The sequence below is a fragment of the Zophobas morio genome, unplaced genomic scaffold, assembly GCF_036711695.1.
Source record: "Zophobas morio isolate AGI-343-1 ecotype UQ-CSIRO unplaced genomic scaffold, CSIRO_AGI_Zmor_V1 ptg000148l, whole genome shotgun sequence".
NCBI classification, from domain to species: Eukaryota; Metazoa; Arthropoda; class Insecta; order Coleoptera; family Tenebrionidae; genus Zophobas; species Zophobas morio.
The window spans coordinates 62022-76952 of NW_026972252.1; the positions used below are offsets into that span (position 1 = coordinate 62022).

A 14931-nucleotide genomic window follows, 5' to 3' on the forward strand; every position below is an offset into this window, starting at 1 on the left:
AACGCTGTGTAAGTAATAATAACGCTTATATTGAAGTATCCTAACTATAAAAAAACTTAGAATTTTTAAACAATAACTATTTGGCAAAAGCTATAAGTACAATGCGCACAAACCACTAACAGTACAGCTGCCGTAGTTTAGAGTGCTACATTCAACACAAAAATTTGTGTTTCCATAAGTTTAAACGATGATTAGTTATAGAATTTTAAGGATTTATGGGATGTTCAGCAGCAATTCACGAGGTAGTCGACACTGTTCAGCAGCCTTTGTGCAGTGGAGGCTTTACAACTTGTTTAGCCAGACTATTGATATATCCATACTCTTCTTGGCAGGATTTCCAGAAACCAGAAAATATCACGTAAGCATTGACGAGGCTAACATATAGAAAAGTAAAGAAAGTAGCTCGAAACAGTAAGTTGGTTCGTCGATTCTTCTTTTTCTTTTGCAGAAAGAAATTTATGCAGTACTTCTCTTTTATTCTTTCAAGTCCCAACGAATGTCAATGTTTTCTTCCTTAGTTCCGGTGCAAAGGGACTGGATGTAAACCAGTTATCAGCATTTTCTCTTTTGTCTGTTCCATGGATAGGAGAAGCCAAACGTAAAATTAACTGAGTAGGCTCCCCCGTTTTTTTATCATCACAATGGTTAAGTCCATCGCTCTCCTTGCCAAACTAAATATAGGCTTTCAAGAAGTATTTGGGTCTATGCAGCGTACATTAATTTTCAAACCTTATTTTCAAGCTTTATTGGCAAATACATGTGGAATTTGCATCTCCGGTATTCTGGACAATTTTTTACAAACATACATCTTCATTACTAAAGATATTGCAGCCGTTGCATCAGTTTCGTTCTCCCCGCTCTACTAGATGTATCGCTTTAAAGGGAAGACGCAGCAGAAGATATCGCAACCGGCGTTATCTGTAGCAAACAGTGCTTCAAGATCTTCATAATTTATTTGTAGATTAAAGAATATATCAGGAGCCCTAAGAATGCTCGAAATTCTACGATATTAACCTCTCTGGTATCTTATTTTATTATTTTCTAAAGAAAGTTGCAGCCTAACTCGCGACAAATTTCGTTTTCCGTTAAATTTTTCGCTCAATATTTCATCTGGACCAAAAGCTCCCAGGCAGAAAGCTGGGTACAATAATTTCCTTTTTTCTTGGCTGAACTAATAACTCCTGTATCTGTAATCATGTTATACTTCCTTGTTTCGAGATTGACATTAAAGGTCCTAAAGATCATTTAGATTTTTTCTTTTCATAACATGCTTCGGGACTTGTCTTCTGCTTTTTTCTGATAAAACTCCTCAGGTTCAGGTGTGATAAGCTCCTCTTCGGAATCACTCTCATGGTCTCCTTCTTCACCATTATATTCACACTCTAACTCATTATAAATATTTGTTGCCCATCCCTTAAAACCAGGTCATCCGATTTCATTACATGACTTGAAGACGTGTGAGCTCTAACGCCAATCGAATAATCAGTAAAGTATATAGTAAGGCGGGGTTTGGTAAACCCCAAATTTAGATATGTAGGGATATAGTTTGAAATTAAAAATTATTTCGCAGCGTGCGTGTACTATACCGGTAGAATGCTAACTGACTGAAAGGTGTACAGACCATGAACAACCTCTAACTACCTATAATCATTTAGCAACACTTCTTAATTTCATTGGAGTTTGACAAACCAACCCCACCAGTGCGGAATTTTGAAAGCATTGTCTTATTTTAAAAATATGTTAGGTCTAGTTACCGCAATGAATGATTTTCTGCCCCCTTAAAGGTAGGCGTCCACTTTTTGACGTGATGGAAAATTTAACAACATACAAGGAAAGCTACGGATCCCAATGGTATTCTATCTACCTTTTGATGTAAAAGTATAATTAACTACATTCTCTTTTAAGCTACAAGGGTTTGTGAAAGTACGTGCGTTTCTTCATTTCTAATTTAGTGTGCAAAAAATTACTTAACTCCAAATTTATAGAGGCTAACTAAAGATGCTACAAAAACTTTTAATAATAGATAAGTAACAAATGTGGTTTTTTGAGATATATAAGGAGGCCCTCAAATATATATGGCATGATGTTCTACTTTATATGAATACTTTCAGTTTTCCTTTTCACTTAGTTACTTTAGAACCTCATACCTTACGAAAACTTTTGGCTGCTAGAATAAACTTGATGAAGTCTCTTGTTTGAAGTTTTAAGTGGATGTTTTTTAGAGCTCTATTGTTTTCTTATTTTTGTAAAGTTCTATATGCCCCATTCGATAATCCAATAAATAATTTTTCTTGCCCAGTACGCTGATAATGCCACAACGTTATAGTTTAAGGTCCGCCTTACTAGTATTGAAAAACATACAGTAACCCTCTTTGACAACGCTCAAGGCATATTTTTTTTAGGCTGTCAATTAATGCCCTTAAAAGTATAGATTAATGGGGTTTCAGGATAGGACTATAAACAGAATAATGACTATGAGAATTGTGCTTTAAAGTGCGGCTACACTATACATGTCCCACCTTAAGTAAACCTGTCACACTGTATCCTTATGAAGTTGCATTTCCAAAATTGTCCAATATAGCAATTGTTAATACAACAAGATCATAATAAAAGTAATTGAGGGTTAACTTATTTAGTTTAAAATTTTTGTATTTATAATTTGCCTAATATCCCGAAACATTCTTGATGTACTGAGGGTTTATGTTCAAGACATTTTAACTGCATATCAATTAATAACTTTAATAAAGTTGTAATTAGACTCTCATGTTCCTATGTTCCTGTGTTGATAAGGCTTCGTAAACATGTCAACTAAGTTTGTTGCTGAAATTGTGTTAACCGAACAATTTTTTCTTTGTAATTCGTCTTTAACATAGTGATAAAAAAGATCAATACGTTTTTATGCTTTTTTGAAGCATCGCTTTTCGGTATATCTCCACGGTTCCATTTTTAGTATAAATTTTTATTGAGACATTAAAAAAAAAGTTAGGAAGAAGTTCAATTAATTAAGTAAGTATTGCAATAGTGTTTCATAAAGCTTTATTTAAGACAATGTATTTAGCTTCACAGGATGATTTAGTAATTTTATCTATAGTTTTATCAAGACAGGAAGACCATAAGACAGGTGGGATTAATAAGTATAACATAGGCCATTGTTCCAAAGTCAAAACTGTTAGTCCACGAGGTATCACAGCAGCATTCTATTAGTACATTATGATGATAGATATCAGATTTTGTGGTAAGTGAGAGCTCTTTGGTATATTATTATAGGTATTGCAATGTTCTAATGCATAGCTGCAGACTCCATGTATCCTTAGCTACTACAGTGCTAAGCCCAACGTTGAAGCTGTGTATTGCCAGCGATGTTTCGTAACGACAAAATTAGGCTGCAGTGGACATGATTTAAAGTGCCTGCTAGAAGTTCAATTTGACTTTGGTGAATAATTTGGTTTTATTCGAGACTCGATTATCTTAATAGTTTATTATGTTATTTTTTAAGATTTTTTCAATTTTTTGGGATTCTTTTATATTATATTGTGCATTCATTTTTTAAAAAAAAAAACAGTGATCTCCTAGTATAATACAGTCGTCTATATATACTAATTACATCCATTGAGTTGTAGAGCGAAAAATGTATAAAATCTGTACCTTTTTAAATCTTTATAAAAAAGCCTTTAAGAAACTCTTAAGCCGTATAAAGCTAGGTTAATTGATAAAGCTCATTTTATAATTTGGTGGTAATGACCTTTAGCTAGCGAGTCTCTTTGCTTAGGATGCAGCTTGTTCATGACTAGATATAATCTTTGGAATGGGCATATACAGTTTTTTAAAACTGGGTGCAAGAAAGCAGTAGTTATATCGGCTGAATGTATAGGTATATTACGAATTTTGGATATTGCGATAGTAGCCGAAATATTGATATTGAAAGTACAGGAAAGAAAGTTTTGTTGATAATCTCTTGCTCTAAATTTGGTTTTTTAAACGTTTTTTTATTCGGTTTATATTAAGGAGCTTCCATGTGGTGGTTATACCCTTTCAATTATGGGTACGTCCGCCATTTTATTATTTCAAAACTGTCGTGATCCGTTAAAGAGCTAAGTTCCTCAAATGATGCAGTTTAGTATTTACTTGTGGGTTAAAAATACATCAGTAATCTTTAACTTATTAGAAGGACCGCCCGTAAATTTCTTGAAGCTGTCTTTTTGTAGCCTTATTCCTTTTTAAGTTAGTATTTCGTTAGTTTCACGTTTTAACAGATCAGGTTTGGGGTGCAGTTCGACATAGAATTCTTAGTGTTGTTCTTGCGTATAATATATATTGTTTTTGTTATCGCATAGTCTGATACCATGCTCATCTTCCACTTGTGTTAGTTTAATTGTATATTCGTTCCGATCTTTCGTTTTAAAATGCTTTTTTAGTATATTATGTAAGTTTGTTTTAACAGGTCCGTTCTCTTTAATTTGTTTTACTTAGCAAAAGACTGGTGATGAGTAACGATGGCAGATCTCGTGTACGTAACCACCCGCGCGTCCTTTTTGATAATACACATGTAACGAGAATTTACTTTAAGTACAGGTGTATGAAATTTAACTGGGGTAACCTCACTATCTTTAGTTCTGTTTCAACTTCTCTTCTCGTAATATCATTCTTTTAAATTTTTCTTTCAGGTAAATTATAATAAATTCCGTCAGCTAAGGTTTGCTCTTTAATATTTTGGTCGATAACAAGACAAGATAGGTTCGGCTTCTGAGCTCTGCTTGTGACTTAATGTATTCCCAAATGGTTTATTTCATTTCTCATCATCATTAACCTTGACTCTTTTACATTTGAGAGGGTTTTATGAAAAATTTTACGGTAAGTTGGTTGTAGGGTGATAAGCCCAGGGTAGTGTTGTTCACATACTTTATCTTAGCTTCGTATAGGATCATAAAGGAATACCCTTTCAAACACCCCTACATCGCAACGTTTTAAAGGTTTTTGTCGCTAAAGTCATTAAATTTTTATAAGGGCACTCTTTCCAGTGCTCAGTCCTGTGACTTCTTTTCAAGCCTCGAGCCTGAAAAAAAGACTTTGCGACCACGTGGCTCACTAAGTCGATTCCCTGATTTTAATCAAAAAGTTCATTAGACGAGCAATGTTCTTTTTTTTTTGGGTACGTAGTGGTAATTGAAACCGGCTCACGAAATGTCCCACTCCAGTGTTTAAGAGGTAGTTGTAATTGTTTTCAAAAACAGAGATTCGCATTAGTTAGTTTGAACATTCTTTCCGCTTAACATATACTATGTATATCCTTTGGCACTATGTGTAGTCATACACCCTCTTGTCGAAGATCCAGCCATAGCCTATCTTTTTTCAATGCGTAATTCTTCGAATGAGAGCAGTAAGTGTAGGTTAGTTAAGTTTTGTGTTTTTAACAAGTTTATTGTGTTGTTTAATAAAGCAAATTATAAGGTGTTTAAATTCTTCTTTATTTTTAGCAGTTAGCGGTGTAATGTGTTTAGACTTGGCAATAATGGCATTACGACGCACCTAAACTTGTGGTATGAGATTATGTCCCATTGCATAGTGTCAACGTATTCTAGCTATCCTGGCAATTTGTAATTGAGTTTTACTCTTTCGCTCTCTTTTTTTTTTTTTTTTTTTTTTATATTTACACTTTAAGCAGATTTCGCAGCTTAAAAATGGTATTCTAGTAAAGAGTCTTTTAAGAATTTGAAAGTCAAGATTTCTGTCTCTGAAGTGTTCAATAAGATTGGGTTTGTAGGACTGAAGGATAATATTACAAAGTAGTTATTACAACTTGGGTAGAGGCTAATAACATAAACCCCCCTACTCTTAACACCTTGCGCATAATGTTATTATTTTCAACTTTGTTGCTTTGTTCTCTTTAAAAAAATGTACATTATATACCTTTTTATTTAATTTCCTAACTGAAATTAAATTACTTCGTGAATCTTCGAAAGATTGCATTTCCCCGATCAAATAGTTTTAAAAGCCCAGACGTATGCGCTTTAGTTTGGACACTTATGGTATCAACCACATTTTTGCCGTATTTAAATAAAGTAAAAAAGAGTGATCTTTGACAAAATGGAGGTAAACGCCGGTATCAACCATCGGCTCATAATTTAGTTTCGGGGAGGTTTTGTTCTTGGTTAAGGCCTTTCCCCATTCTTAAGGTGTCTAGTATCTTTACAAAGGATCGTGATTAAGCTTGCGTATATTGTAACTTCTTCCTTGCGTCTGTCACACTCTATTAGTAGTAAAATACTTTATAGTAGTTCTAAGGCTAGTTGATATCAAAAATCTATCGACGAAGTTGGGAAATGTTTTTGAGCAAAGGACCTCGCTTTGATGGTAATTTCGGAAAGCGGGCCTTTTAAATTAAAAAACAATGGTATAAAGAAGAAAATGGGGAAAAAAGGAAACGAGGGCTGATTTACATATAAATTTTTGTACAGTCCACCCGCTTATAACGAACTCCAGGGGGCCGGCTATTTCTGTTCGTTAAAAGCGAGGTTTCGCCAAAAAGCGATAAAAAATTTGGAAAAAATAGGACAGTTAAAATGTTTTTTTAAATCATTATAAGCATGTTTTATTGGTTCCGGTTAAAATCCATTCAAGTTAAGTTTTTAAAAAAATAATCGGGTTTCGACTTCTATTGCAAAGCATATTTGCCAAACGTTGTTTCAAGTCCAGAACCCGAAAGGTTTGGTAGCGAATTCGTCATAGGCGAGGTTGGCTGTTCTTATATTTTTTCATATTCCTGGCTTTTTAATGTACTGAGGGGTTTGGAATGTTCGAGACAATTTAAAACCTTTCAAGATGTTAATTGATAATCACTTTCTGTAGCAAGGCAGCGTTACAATTAAAAAATATTGAAACAATAAAATGATACCTTTGCTCTTTGCATTTTATATGCGCGATGTACCACAGCACTACTATCTTTACGAGAGGATAGCCTTATACGCAGCTAATACGGTGATTTACTCTCTAGGTTAGTTGTTGTCTTTCAGTTTAAAAAAAATTAGCAATTTTTCAAAAACCTTTTAAAAATTTTAGCTTTTAAGCTTTGATATGTTAACATTTGTAGCAAACTACACTATTCTAATCGCCTTTGTAGAGCTCCGTTTTTTAAAAGAGCGTTTCCTAGCCACTAAATGATGTTCTTACAAATTAACATTTTTTTAGCCTCAATAGGACATTGGACTTTTTGTATTCCTTACCGGCTTTTCTAATGCTATTTAGTTAGCCGTTTAATTTTACTACACCCTATTTGTTCGTTTCACGTAACACACATATTTTTCAGGCCTGCAAATAAAATGGTTATTCATTTTTTAATATGTACATAGCCAAAGGCAAAACTGTTCAATATGCTTTGCGTCCATTTAGCATAGTAAGAGTAATATATTTCTTACTTGCCTTGTCCAACTCTCACTGGTAAAAAGGAGTTGAGAATTGACTTCCTTAGCTAAAATCTTAAGAGCATGGGTACGCACACTCAAGGTCGTGGTTTGGAGTCCCACCAACGCGACTGTCTTTTCCGGTCTTTATCGATTGCATGTTGAACCTCGCCGTCATATAAATTCTATTCAAAGTATTTAAAAAAATTGTTTACTAGTTGACCACATATCGGCACCATTTAGATAAAAGCATGCATGGTGCACACCACTGAGATAGCCTTCGATTTAGACACAGCTGTTGCGCACACGGTAGGAGCTATAAAAGAGGTCTATGGTGGGCACTCTTTATTTAAATGACGCAAAAACCAGCACAATGACCTACCAGACCACGAGAGTGTTGGGGGAATACACAAAGACTATGTGGGCCAAAGGCCAATCAATGGGGTAATATGAACTGTAAGCTCATGGAAAGCTATTAATAAAATTGTGTGAACATAAAACTAAGCGGCCCCAAAATAAAAATCTGTAAGCATCAGAGGAGATCAAAAAAGAATAGAGCTATAATTTAGTGCTTCACGATAAAACATATCAGTGTTGTACCTGACTTGGTACACATATTAATTAACACTACGTAGTTAATTGGTATTATATTGTTCTATGATAGTTTCTACCAAAGCAAAGTAAAGCATGTCGTTATAACCAGGGACGTCACTTAGTAATGAACAAGTACTAGAGTTTTTGGTATGTTTGTAAAAAGATTACAAATTCTTAGAAAAGGATAATACTGGCAGGGCCTGGCAATAGTATAAAATGGACTGAATTTCTAAACATATATACTTTATAGTTGTTACAGATTCCTTAACGCGTCGGTATAAGGTCCATTTTACATGATTATAAAAGTTAGGGGTGAGACTACTAAAATTAATCGCTGTAACAGAGGTAAGTATTTCAAAAGAATATTACAAACAGGCAAAAATTTTACTAAATTGGTTTTTTTTATAACAATTTTAGTGTTATGGAAAATTAAGAGAAGAGACAGGCTGATCTATTCGACATGTTTCTAAAGCAAATTTAGGTCCAGAAAGTCAGAGCCACTTCTGAGCTACGTTAGGGAGGCAGAGAGTATGCAGGCCTAGTTTAAATTGTACAATATAGTTAAATTATTGAGAAGGCAAAGACTACATGACCTAAGTTAATTTTTTGGTGAAGTGTACTTAGTTTCAAAGACCTTTTAGTAAACTATACTGTAACACTTTGAAAAGGCTCTATATTTGGTCATCACAGTCTACACACCATTTACAAATTAAATATCTTCTTTCTTATCTTGACTCCAAGTTATAGCCGAGTATCTAGAAACTAGAATTTCATATTTTGAAGTAATTAAAAAAATCAAAATTTATAAAGTCCTTTACATAGCTAATACCAAGAAAAACGCACATACATTTTCTGAGTGTAGCTTATGAGTTTTTTTCTTTGACTTACATTCGCTTTTACAACCTATGGAAGGGTGCGATTTTTTAATCTTCTACAACTATTGGAGCTTTAATTTTTTTTAGACGACTTTAGGTACATTTTGAGCCTTACTTTAAAGTCATAAGCTTATGCAACGATTTTTTGTTAATATGAATTATAAAGTTTACGTAAAAAAGTTTTGTAGAATTAACTAAAGGCAAAGATAATTTTAAAAAATTAGAGCTATCTCTTTTGCTATATATTTACTGAACTTTGCCTTTCACTTTAATAAAAGTTTTCTACCAATTGTTATTTATTTAAAAATAAAACTAATTTTTTTTTTAAATATTTTTTTATCTACAAAATAAATTAATTAACCTTTATTCATTTTCAGTGGTGGCCATGTCTAACGAATTTGGTGGAAATGCCCTAAGAAAATTTAAGTTGGTTTTTCTCGGTGAGCAAAGTGGTATACAAACCTTTTAAGTATTGACTGAATGTAATTTAAGTGAATATTTCGATAAACTATTTACGTTCATAACAGCTGGTAAAACTTCACTCATATCGCGCTACATGTACGACACTTTTGATGAAGCTTATCAGGTATTATGCCTTTTTATTTATTTAATCCTTAACAATCGCTTTTTATATATAAATTATTAAAACTCTTTTCTTACTCTCAGGCCACCATTGGAATCGACTTTTTATCGAAAACAATGTATTTTAATGACAAAACGTTACGCTTACAGCTTTGGTAGTTAATAAAGCCTTCCTCTTTTTAAACCTTTTCATTTTCAGTGGTTTATATTTGTTTTTGTAATTATTGTTATTTTCAAGCTTACTTTTTATAAATATCTTTTTAAAGATAGAATACAATAATTTAAGTTTTTATATGCCCTATACTTATTTCTTGGTTTTTTATGTTATCTTAATTTTTGTACGCCCGTCTATAGGGATACGGCGGGTCAAGAGAGATTTCGAAGTCTTATTCCTAGCTATATTCGAGACTCTTCCGTGGCTGTTATAGTTTATGACATAACAAGTATTTTTCTTTATTTTTTTTAACTTGGTGAATTTACAGTTTCTATTAGTTAGAATATATTTAATAATATATTGGTACTTTAGACCGGAATTCATTTGAACAAACCACAAAGTGGATTGAAGATGTTAGACAGGAAAGAAGCAATGATGCAATCATCATGCTCGTCGGTAATAAAACGGATCTGGCAGGAAAACGGTTATTATTTAAGCTTTATTTATAGAAAGCAGTGTTGTAAAACCAAGAGTATAGTACTTCTGTTACTTTAAGCCTTGATTAATAAAAGGAATGATTATTAAGCGCAGACACTTCAACCATTCTTTAAATAGAAATTACGCGGATAATTTATTTGTTTTGAAAAAGGAAAATTATCTGATTTAATTACTATTTCCAACTACTCATATTTGCAGCATTGGAGTAATTAGTGCAAATGAATAACTTAAGTTTCTTTGAGTAGGGTCATCGGGGTAGATGAAGGAGAAAAGAAGGCAGCAAGCGCCAATGTGATGTTTATTGAAACGAGTGCTAAAACTGGGCAGAATGTAAGGGAGCTGTTCCGCCAAGTGGCAAGTGCTCTTCCCGGCATTAACGGATCCACAGAAAGAGAAAGTCTTGCGGAAAACTGTAATTTTTTAAACTTTGGAAATTTTAAAGCAACAGCGAGTTTTAGCGTACAACTCTTAATTAAGCGAATCTTGTTTATTAAAAGTTGAATAAGAGATTACATGTAGAGTTGATTATTAAGCGCTAATGTATTTTTTCAGTGATTGACGTAAGTTTGAAGGACCCCACTGGAGGCGCATACAAAAAAGGATGTTTCTGTTAGGAATTGAAAATCTCCTTATAGATATTCACAGACTATCATTTACTTTTGTTAAAAAAAAAAAACAAATTAATAAATTACAATTCTTATGACTAGTCTCCGTATAATCAACTGTAAAAAAAAAACAAAAAATTCGAATATTGAATATTTATTTTTTATTTTTGATGCACTGCATGAAGCAACTACTTTTTTTTCTGGGTATAGTGGTCCAATATTTGGGTATGTGGCTCTTGGTTAAGCGCGAGGTCAAGATCACTGAAGGACAAGTCAGAGGTGTGAAGAGGTGCGTTAGGATGTTGCGTTTTTAACGAGGGGGTTCCTTGCCAAAAAAATAGATAAGTAAGAACAGCAAAGCGAAGGATCCGTGAGAATGCCTTGAAGCACTTCGGCAAGAAGGGCCTTGTCCGGATTCATAGTAGCCAGAAGGCTCAAGTTTAGACTTCCGGTATGCTCGTTTATAAGCTTGCAGCACATCTTGTCGATGGCGCTGGTAGCTAGCGCCGTCTGGATGAATGCCTTAATCAGGTCGTCAATCCCCAGACCTTTTTGCACGCAGCTGTGAGAAACAAACTTGCAAGGGGCACTACCTGTTAACCCAGGCGGTTAAAGTCCTTTCTGTCCACGAGCATTAGCCTGTCGGTTTCAGTGTCCCAAGCGCCATCGTCTTTTCGTACAGAAAGGTTAGTTCCTGCAAAGAAAAAGCTCATAACTTTTACGTAATTAATATTGTTGCCAGCAATAAAACCTAATATTGTCCACGAATCATGACCCTCACTAAGTTGCTCAGGAAGAGGCGCACTAGCCTGGCGAGAATACATAGCGAGAGGCCGATACCCCTTGGATGTAGCACAGACCTTGCATTATCATATGCTAAAGGAAATTCAAATTAAAAGAAAAAGAAAGTTACCGTACCATCATGCGCAGATCATAAACGTACGAAGTCAAATACTTGGCCGACGGCATGGTCCCCACATGGTAGTAGCGTGTCTTGCTGGTAATGGAAGACCACTCAGCATTGCCTCCAAGACAACTGAAAACAGTGTAATCGGGTGAATTTATAAACAATACCGATCAGTTGTTGAACGATGAATTGGTCATAGTCGTGATGCCCCTGCATTAAGTCATTTAGTTCCTTTTCATTCGTGACGGTATAAACGCTGCATTGCCGGGATGATAAATGACCTCTTTTTCCCCTAAAGAAAGAGAGAAGGTATACCCCTGTCCCGCATTAGAGTAAGGGTTCTTAACAACAGCCCGCCCTCCCAGCCACTCCACGAAAGCCGGAACGTCGCGCTTCGAGACTTCACGAAATGTTTGAGGGACTGTTATCTGAAAGCCGTGGTGTTTGAGCTCCTTGTTGTAGAGATCATAGGCCAGAGCGGCAAGGCTTTTATTTCGGCCACCTGCCAAGCTATATAAAGTGAAAAGTGGTAAATTCCTTTGTAAATTTTGCATCAAGTACTGCAAACCAGACGACCGTGGGGTTTAGTATTAACGTGCGTGAATCGACCGGAATTCTGTTCCAAGGTCTCTGTGTAACGTATCGAAAGCATGCCCGTACGGGAAGCCACTTCTCTTCCGGAGTAACTTTAATGTGACAAACACCGTCCTCCGACCACTTAACTCTAACAAAAATTTGTCGCCAAACAGCCCGTAAAATTTCAGCATATCAAAAGGCTATCAAGAGTGTTGTAAACAGACCTGACCAAGTCGGGTGGAGATGTCTCACCTGGACGTGTGTAAGAAGTAAAGTCACGACACTCCACTAAATAAACGGGCTCATTAAACACGGTGGCCAACGCAGCGGCATACCCGCTCGCTTCCATAATGTTCTTATCATACAATACTGCAAGCACTCCTGTTAGTTAAGGTCAATAGAGAAGCATAGCTTAATAATACCAAGGCGATTTGAACAGTTTGGAATAAAACAATATTAAATATTAAATCATGAAAAGCTATACCTTCGTGAATGAAGTCTGATTGGTTCTTCTGGGCTTCCAAAACCATAGGCTTGAAAGTAAGCTCAACCAGTTTCCTATAGCAACTACGCAGTACAACACAGGTGTATTTAGTTTTCAAAAATTAATTGTGTTTTATAATAAACTCTTAAAACCCATATTCGTCATCGTCAGAAAGGTGGGGCATGGATTTTTGTCCAGAAGGACAAGAATTGGTTTCAACTATAAGCATGGCCCGATTACCAACTTCGTTGGTCACATAAAACAAATCAGAACCAGCCCACCTCAGATACTTAGGCTTAAAAAAAATATGCTATTTTAACAACCACAAAAAATTAATATATAGAGGAAAAGTGTCAACTTACTACATATTTTAAAGCGGATAAAAGGGCCTCAGAATTAGCTTGCGGGTGAAGATGGCAGTAACGTTTGACCATTTGTTCAGTGGAAAGATTAAAAAAAAAAGAAACAAAGGGATGAAGTTGAGAATTTAAGACTCGAGGGTAATAGTGCTTGCGTGATTCAAATTCATCCGGCTCATATCTCTTGCAAAAATCTGTTCGACTAGACTCCCTTTCGAAAAATAGTTCCTTTTAATTTAATAATTAGTTAAATTTTTTAAAAACCTAAAATAAAAAACTGATAAAAACAAGTGTAAAAATAAACAATAGCTTCAAGCCCAAAACCTTTTGTATAGGATTCAATTTAGAACTACGCTTCTCTTCCTCGACGTGGAGTATCGACTCGCCTGCCATCGTTACCTTTAACTTAGCCCAGTTCGACTCAGTGAGTAAAAGAAAATTAAAAACAACCACATAATGCTCTTACCAGTGAAGGTGCAAATTTTTTTCTCTTTATATAATAGCTTGAAGACCCTTTGTAACAGATTTAAACTCAAAAAATAAGATAAGAAGAAAAGTGTCTTTTTGTAAGGTAAGTAACACTAGCCAAAAAATCATAGAAGTTAACTTAAAATATATAGGGGACCCCCGCCACAGCAAGGAAGAACTAAAGGCAGAACAAGTTGAAATACCTAAAAAGCGGAAGCAAAACGCCATAACTTCCCATAAGCCTAGGAGACCCCAAAATAATTGTTTTCTGTAGGTTGAGACCTTCCACAGCCCTTTCACCACATTACTGTGAGTGCAACTTAGTGATTTGATCAGTTGTAATAGGTTTAAAATGGCTTATGACCGTTTACTTCTCTCGAGTAAGCTCAAATTTGGCTGTCTGTCGTTAGAGGTTAGGGTATTAAATTACAGAAAACGAGAGGTGTATAATTAATTTTTAAAGTACGCAAATTTTTTAAATTACCTTCGATTCCTCCCTAGCTGATGTAGTTGATAGTTTTGAGAGCGCGCTGACATGGTCTTCTGGATTATCTAATGAAATTTATTCGTTAACACCGCCAATTGATAGCCTGGTTGCTGCTACATGAACCCTGACGACAGCTGGAGCTAAACCGACTTTAAAGGCATATCATTACAGAGGACCACTTTTGGGCGCTTTTTTAAACGAATTCAAAACGACTACCGCACACAGTCTACGCCACTTAATAACGGCGTGATAATGATTGTAAGCGATGGAGAAAAGGTTCTCCTCTATCCCTGTTAACTCGCTGCTCAGTGCGTGCCTATAAGTTGGGCTACATTTAGCAATGCAGACATGACACCGCAAGCCCTCAACCACTGGTGGGGGGTTTATCAAACCACGCACAGCTGATGAAATCGCTGTTATAAATTTCGCGACGGTAACCGTATTTCCTGTTTTGCACTACAATATATCCGGTTCCTTTTCCCGAAAGCCGCCATAAAAGAACTCTATGATTAATGTTTACTATACACTAATCCTTGATCCAAAGGATGCATGCTTATTTAAATCTTTTAGCTAAGGATGTAATATAGTATTAGTACTATGTACAGTATTAGTTAACTGCAACAGATCTTTCTAAGAGAATTAGATATACAACCGCTTCGAAAGGCGATGACAGTTCTCGAAGCTTTCATCAAGTTTAGTAGATTCTTTAATGGACGTAAAAGATGTGCCGACAACTGCCGTCTCGAGGTTCGTATCGTAAAAGTGGTCAAAAAGATTCCAGCCATTTTAAGTTCCTGCTACGGCAATAAATTAGCCCTAATTTAGGCAGCTGAGGATACGGTGTTTTTAAGCACCTAAAAGAGTAAAAAATGATCCTAAAGGTCAAAAATAGTGCTTCTACAATCAGCTATGGTGCTATCTAATACTCCGTGGACTTCAGCAGAT

At 35.3% G+C, this 14931-nt stretch overlaps 2 protein-coding genes across 3 annotated transcripts; one reads left to right on the top strand and one right to left on the bottom strand.

The window, feature by feature from the left end:
* Nucleotides 1-9249: 9249 nt before the first annotated feature.
* On the top strand, nt 9250-10752 carry LOC135145423 (ras-related protein Rab-6A-like). 2 transcript variants are annotated; one of them, XM_064077518.1, is made up of 7 exons: nt 9250-9318; nt 9394-9452; nt 9533-9603; nt 9803-9891; nt 9975-10086; nt 10346-10512; nt 10653-10752. In XM_064077518.1, exons 1-7 carry the CDS (start codon nt 9252-9254, stop codon nt 10712-10714), a joined length of 627 nt encoding a protein of 208 aa, XP_063933588.1. In that variant the 5' UTR covers nt 9250-9251; the 3' UTR covers nt 10715-10752. The 2 variants fall into 2 exon arrangements, with proteins under 2 accessions (XP_063933588.1, XP_063933589.1); XM_064077519.1 differs by having other exon boundaries at nt 9251-9335.
* A 114-nt stretch (nt 10753-10866) lies between these two features.
* Nucleotides 10867-13662, bottom strand: LOC135145428 (uncharacterized). Its single transcript, XM_064077527.1, has 14 exons — nt 13498-13662; nt 13356-13436; nt 13035-13259; nt 12825-12967; nt 12673-12755; nt 12413-12569; nt 12181-12336; nt 11928-12122; nt 11780-11868; nt 11624-11730; nt 11457-11565; nt 11307-11399; nt 11086-11253; nt 10867-11030 (listed from the first exon to the last, which is right to left on the bottom strand). The coding sequence occupies exons 2-14, from the start codon at nt 13422-13424 to the stop codon at nt 10894-10896; spliced, it is 1731 nt and encodes a 576-aa protein (XP_063933597.1). The 5' UTR covers nt 13425-13436; nt 13498-13662; the 3' UTR covers nt 10867-10893.
* Between the last annotated feature and the right edge of the window lie 1269 nt (nt 13663-14931).

Excerpts from the sequence above, each read along its gene's own strand:
- LOC135145423 (XM_064077518.1), top strand. The coding sequence starts at position 9,252 with ATGTCTAACGAATTTGGTGGAAATGCCCTAAGAAAATTTAAGTTGGTT. Across the intron at positions 9,453-9,532 it reads CTTTTGATGAAGCTTATCAG|GCCACCATTGGAATCGACTT; the intron begins GTATTATGCCTT and ends TCTTACTCTCAG. Across the intron at positions 10,513-10,652 it reads AGAAAGTCTTGCGGAAAACT|TGATTGACGTAAGTTTGAAG; the intron begins GTAATTTTTTAA and ends GTATTTTTTCAG.
- LOC135145428 (XM_064077527.1), bottom strand. The coding sequence starts at position 13,424 with ATGGCAGGCGAGTCGATACTCCACGTCGAGGAAGAGAAGCGTAGTTCT. Across the intron at positions 11,731-11,779 it reads CATCGTTCAACAACTGATCG|GCAATGCTGAGTGGTCTTCC; the intron begins GTATTGTTTATA and ends GTTGTCTTGGAG. Across the intron at positions 11,400-11,456 it reads TGATTCGTGGACAATATTAG|GAACTAACCTTTCTGTACGA; the intron begins GTTTTATTGCTG and ends TTTTCTTTGCAG.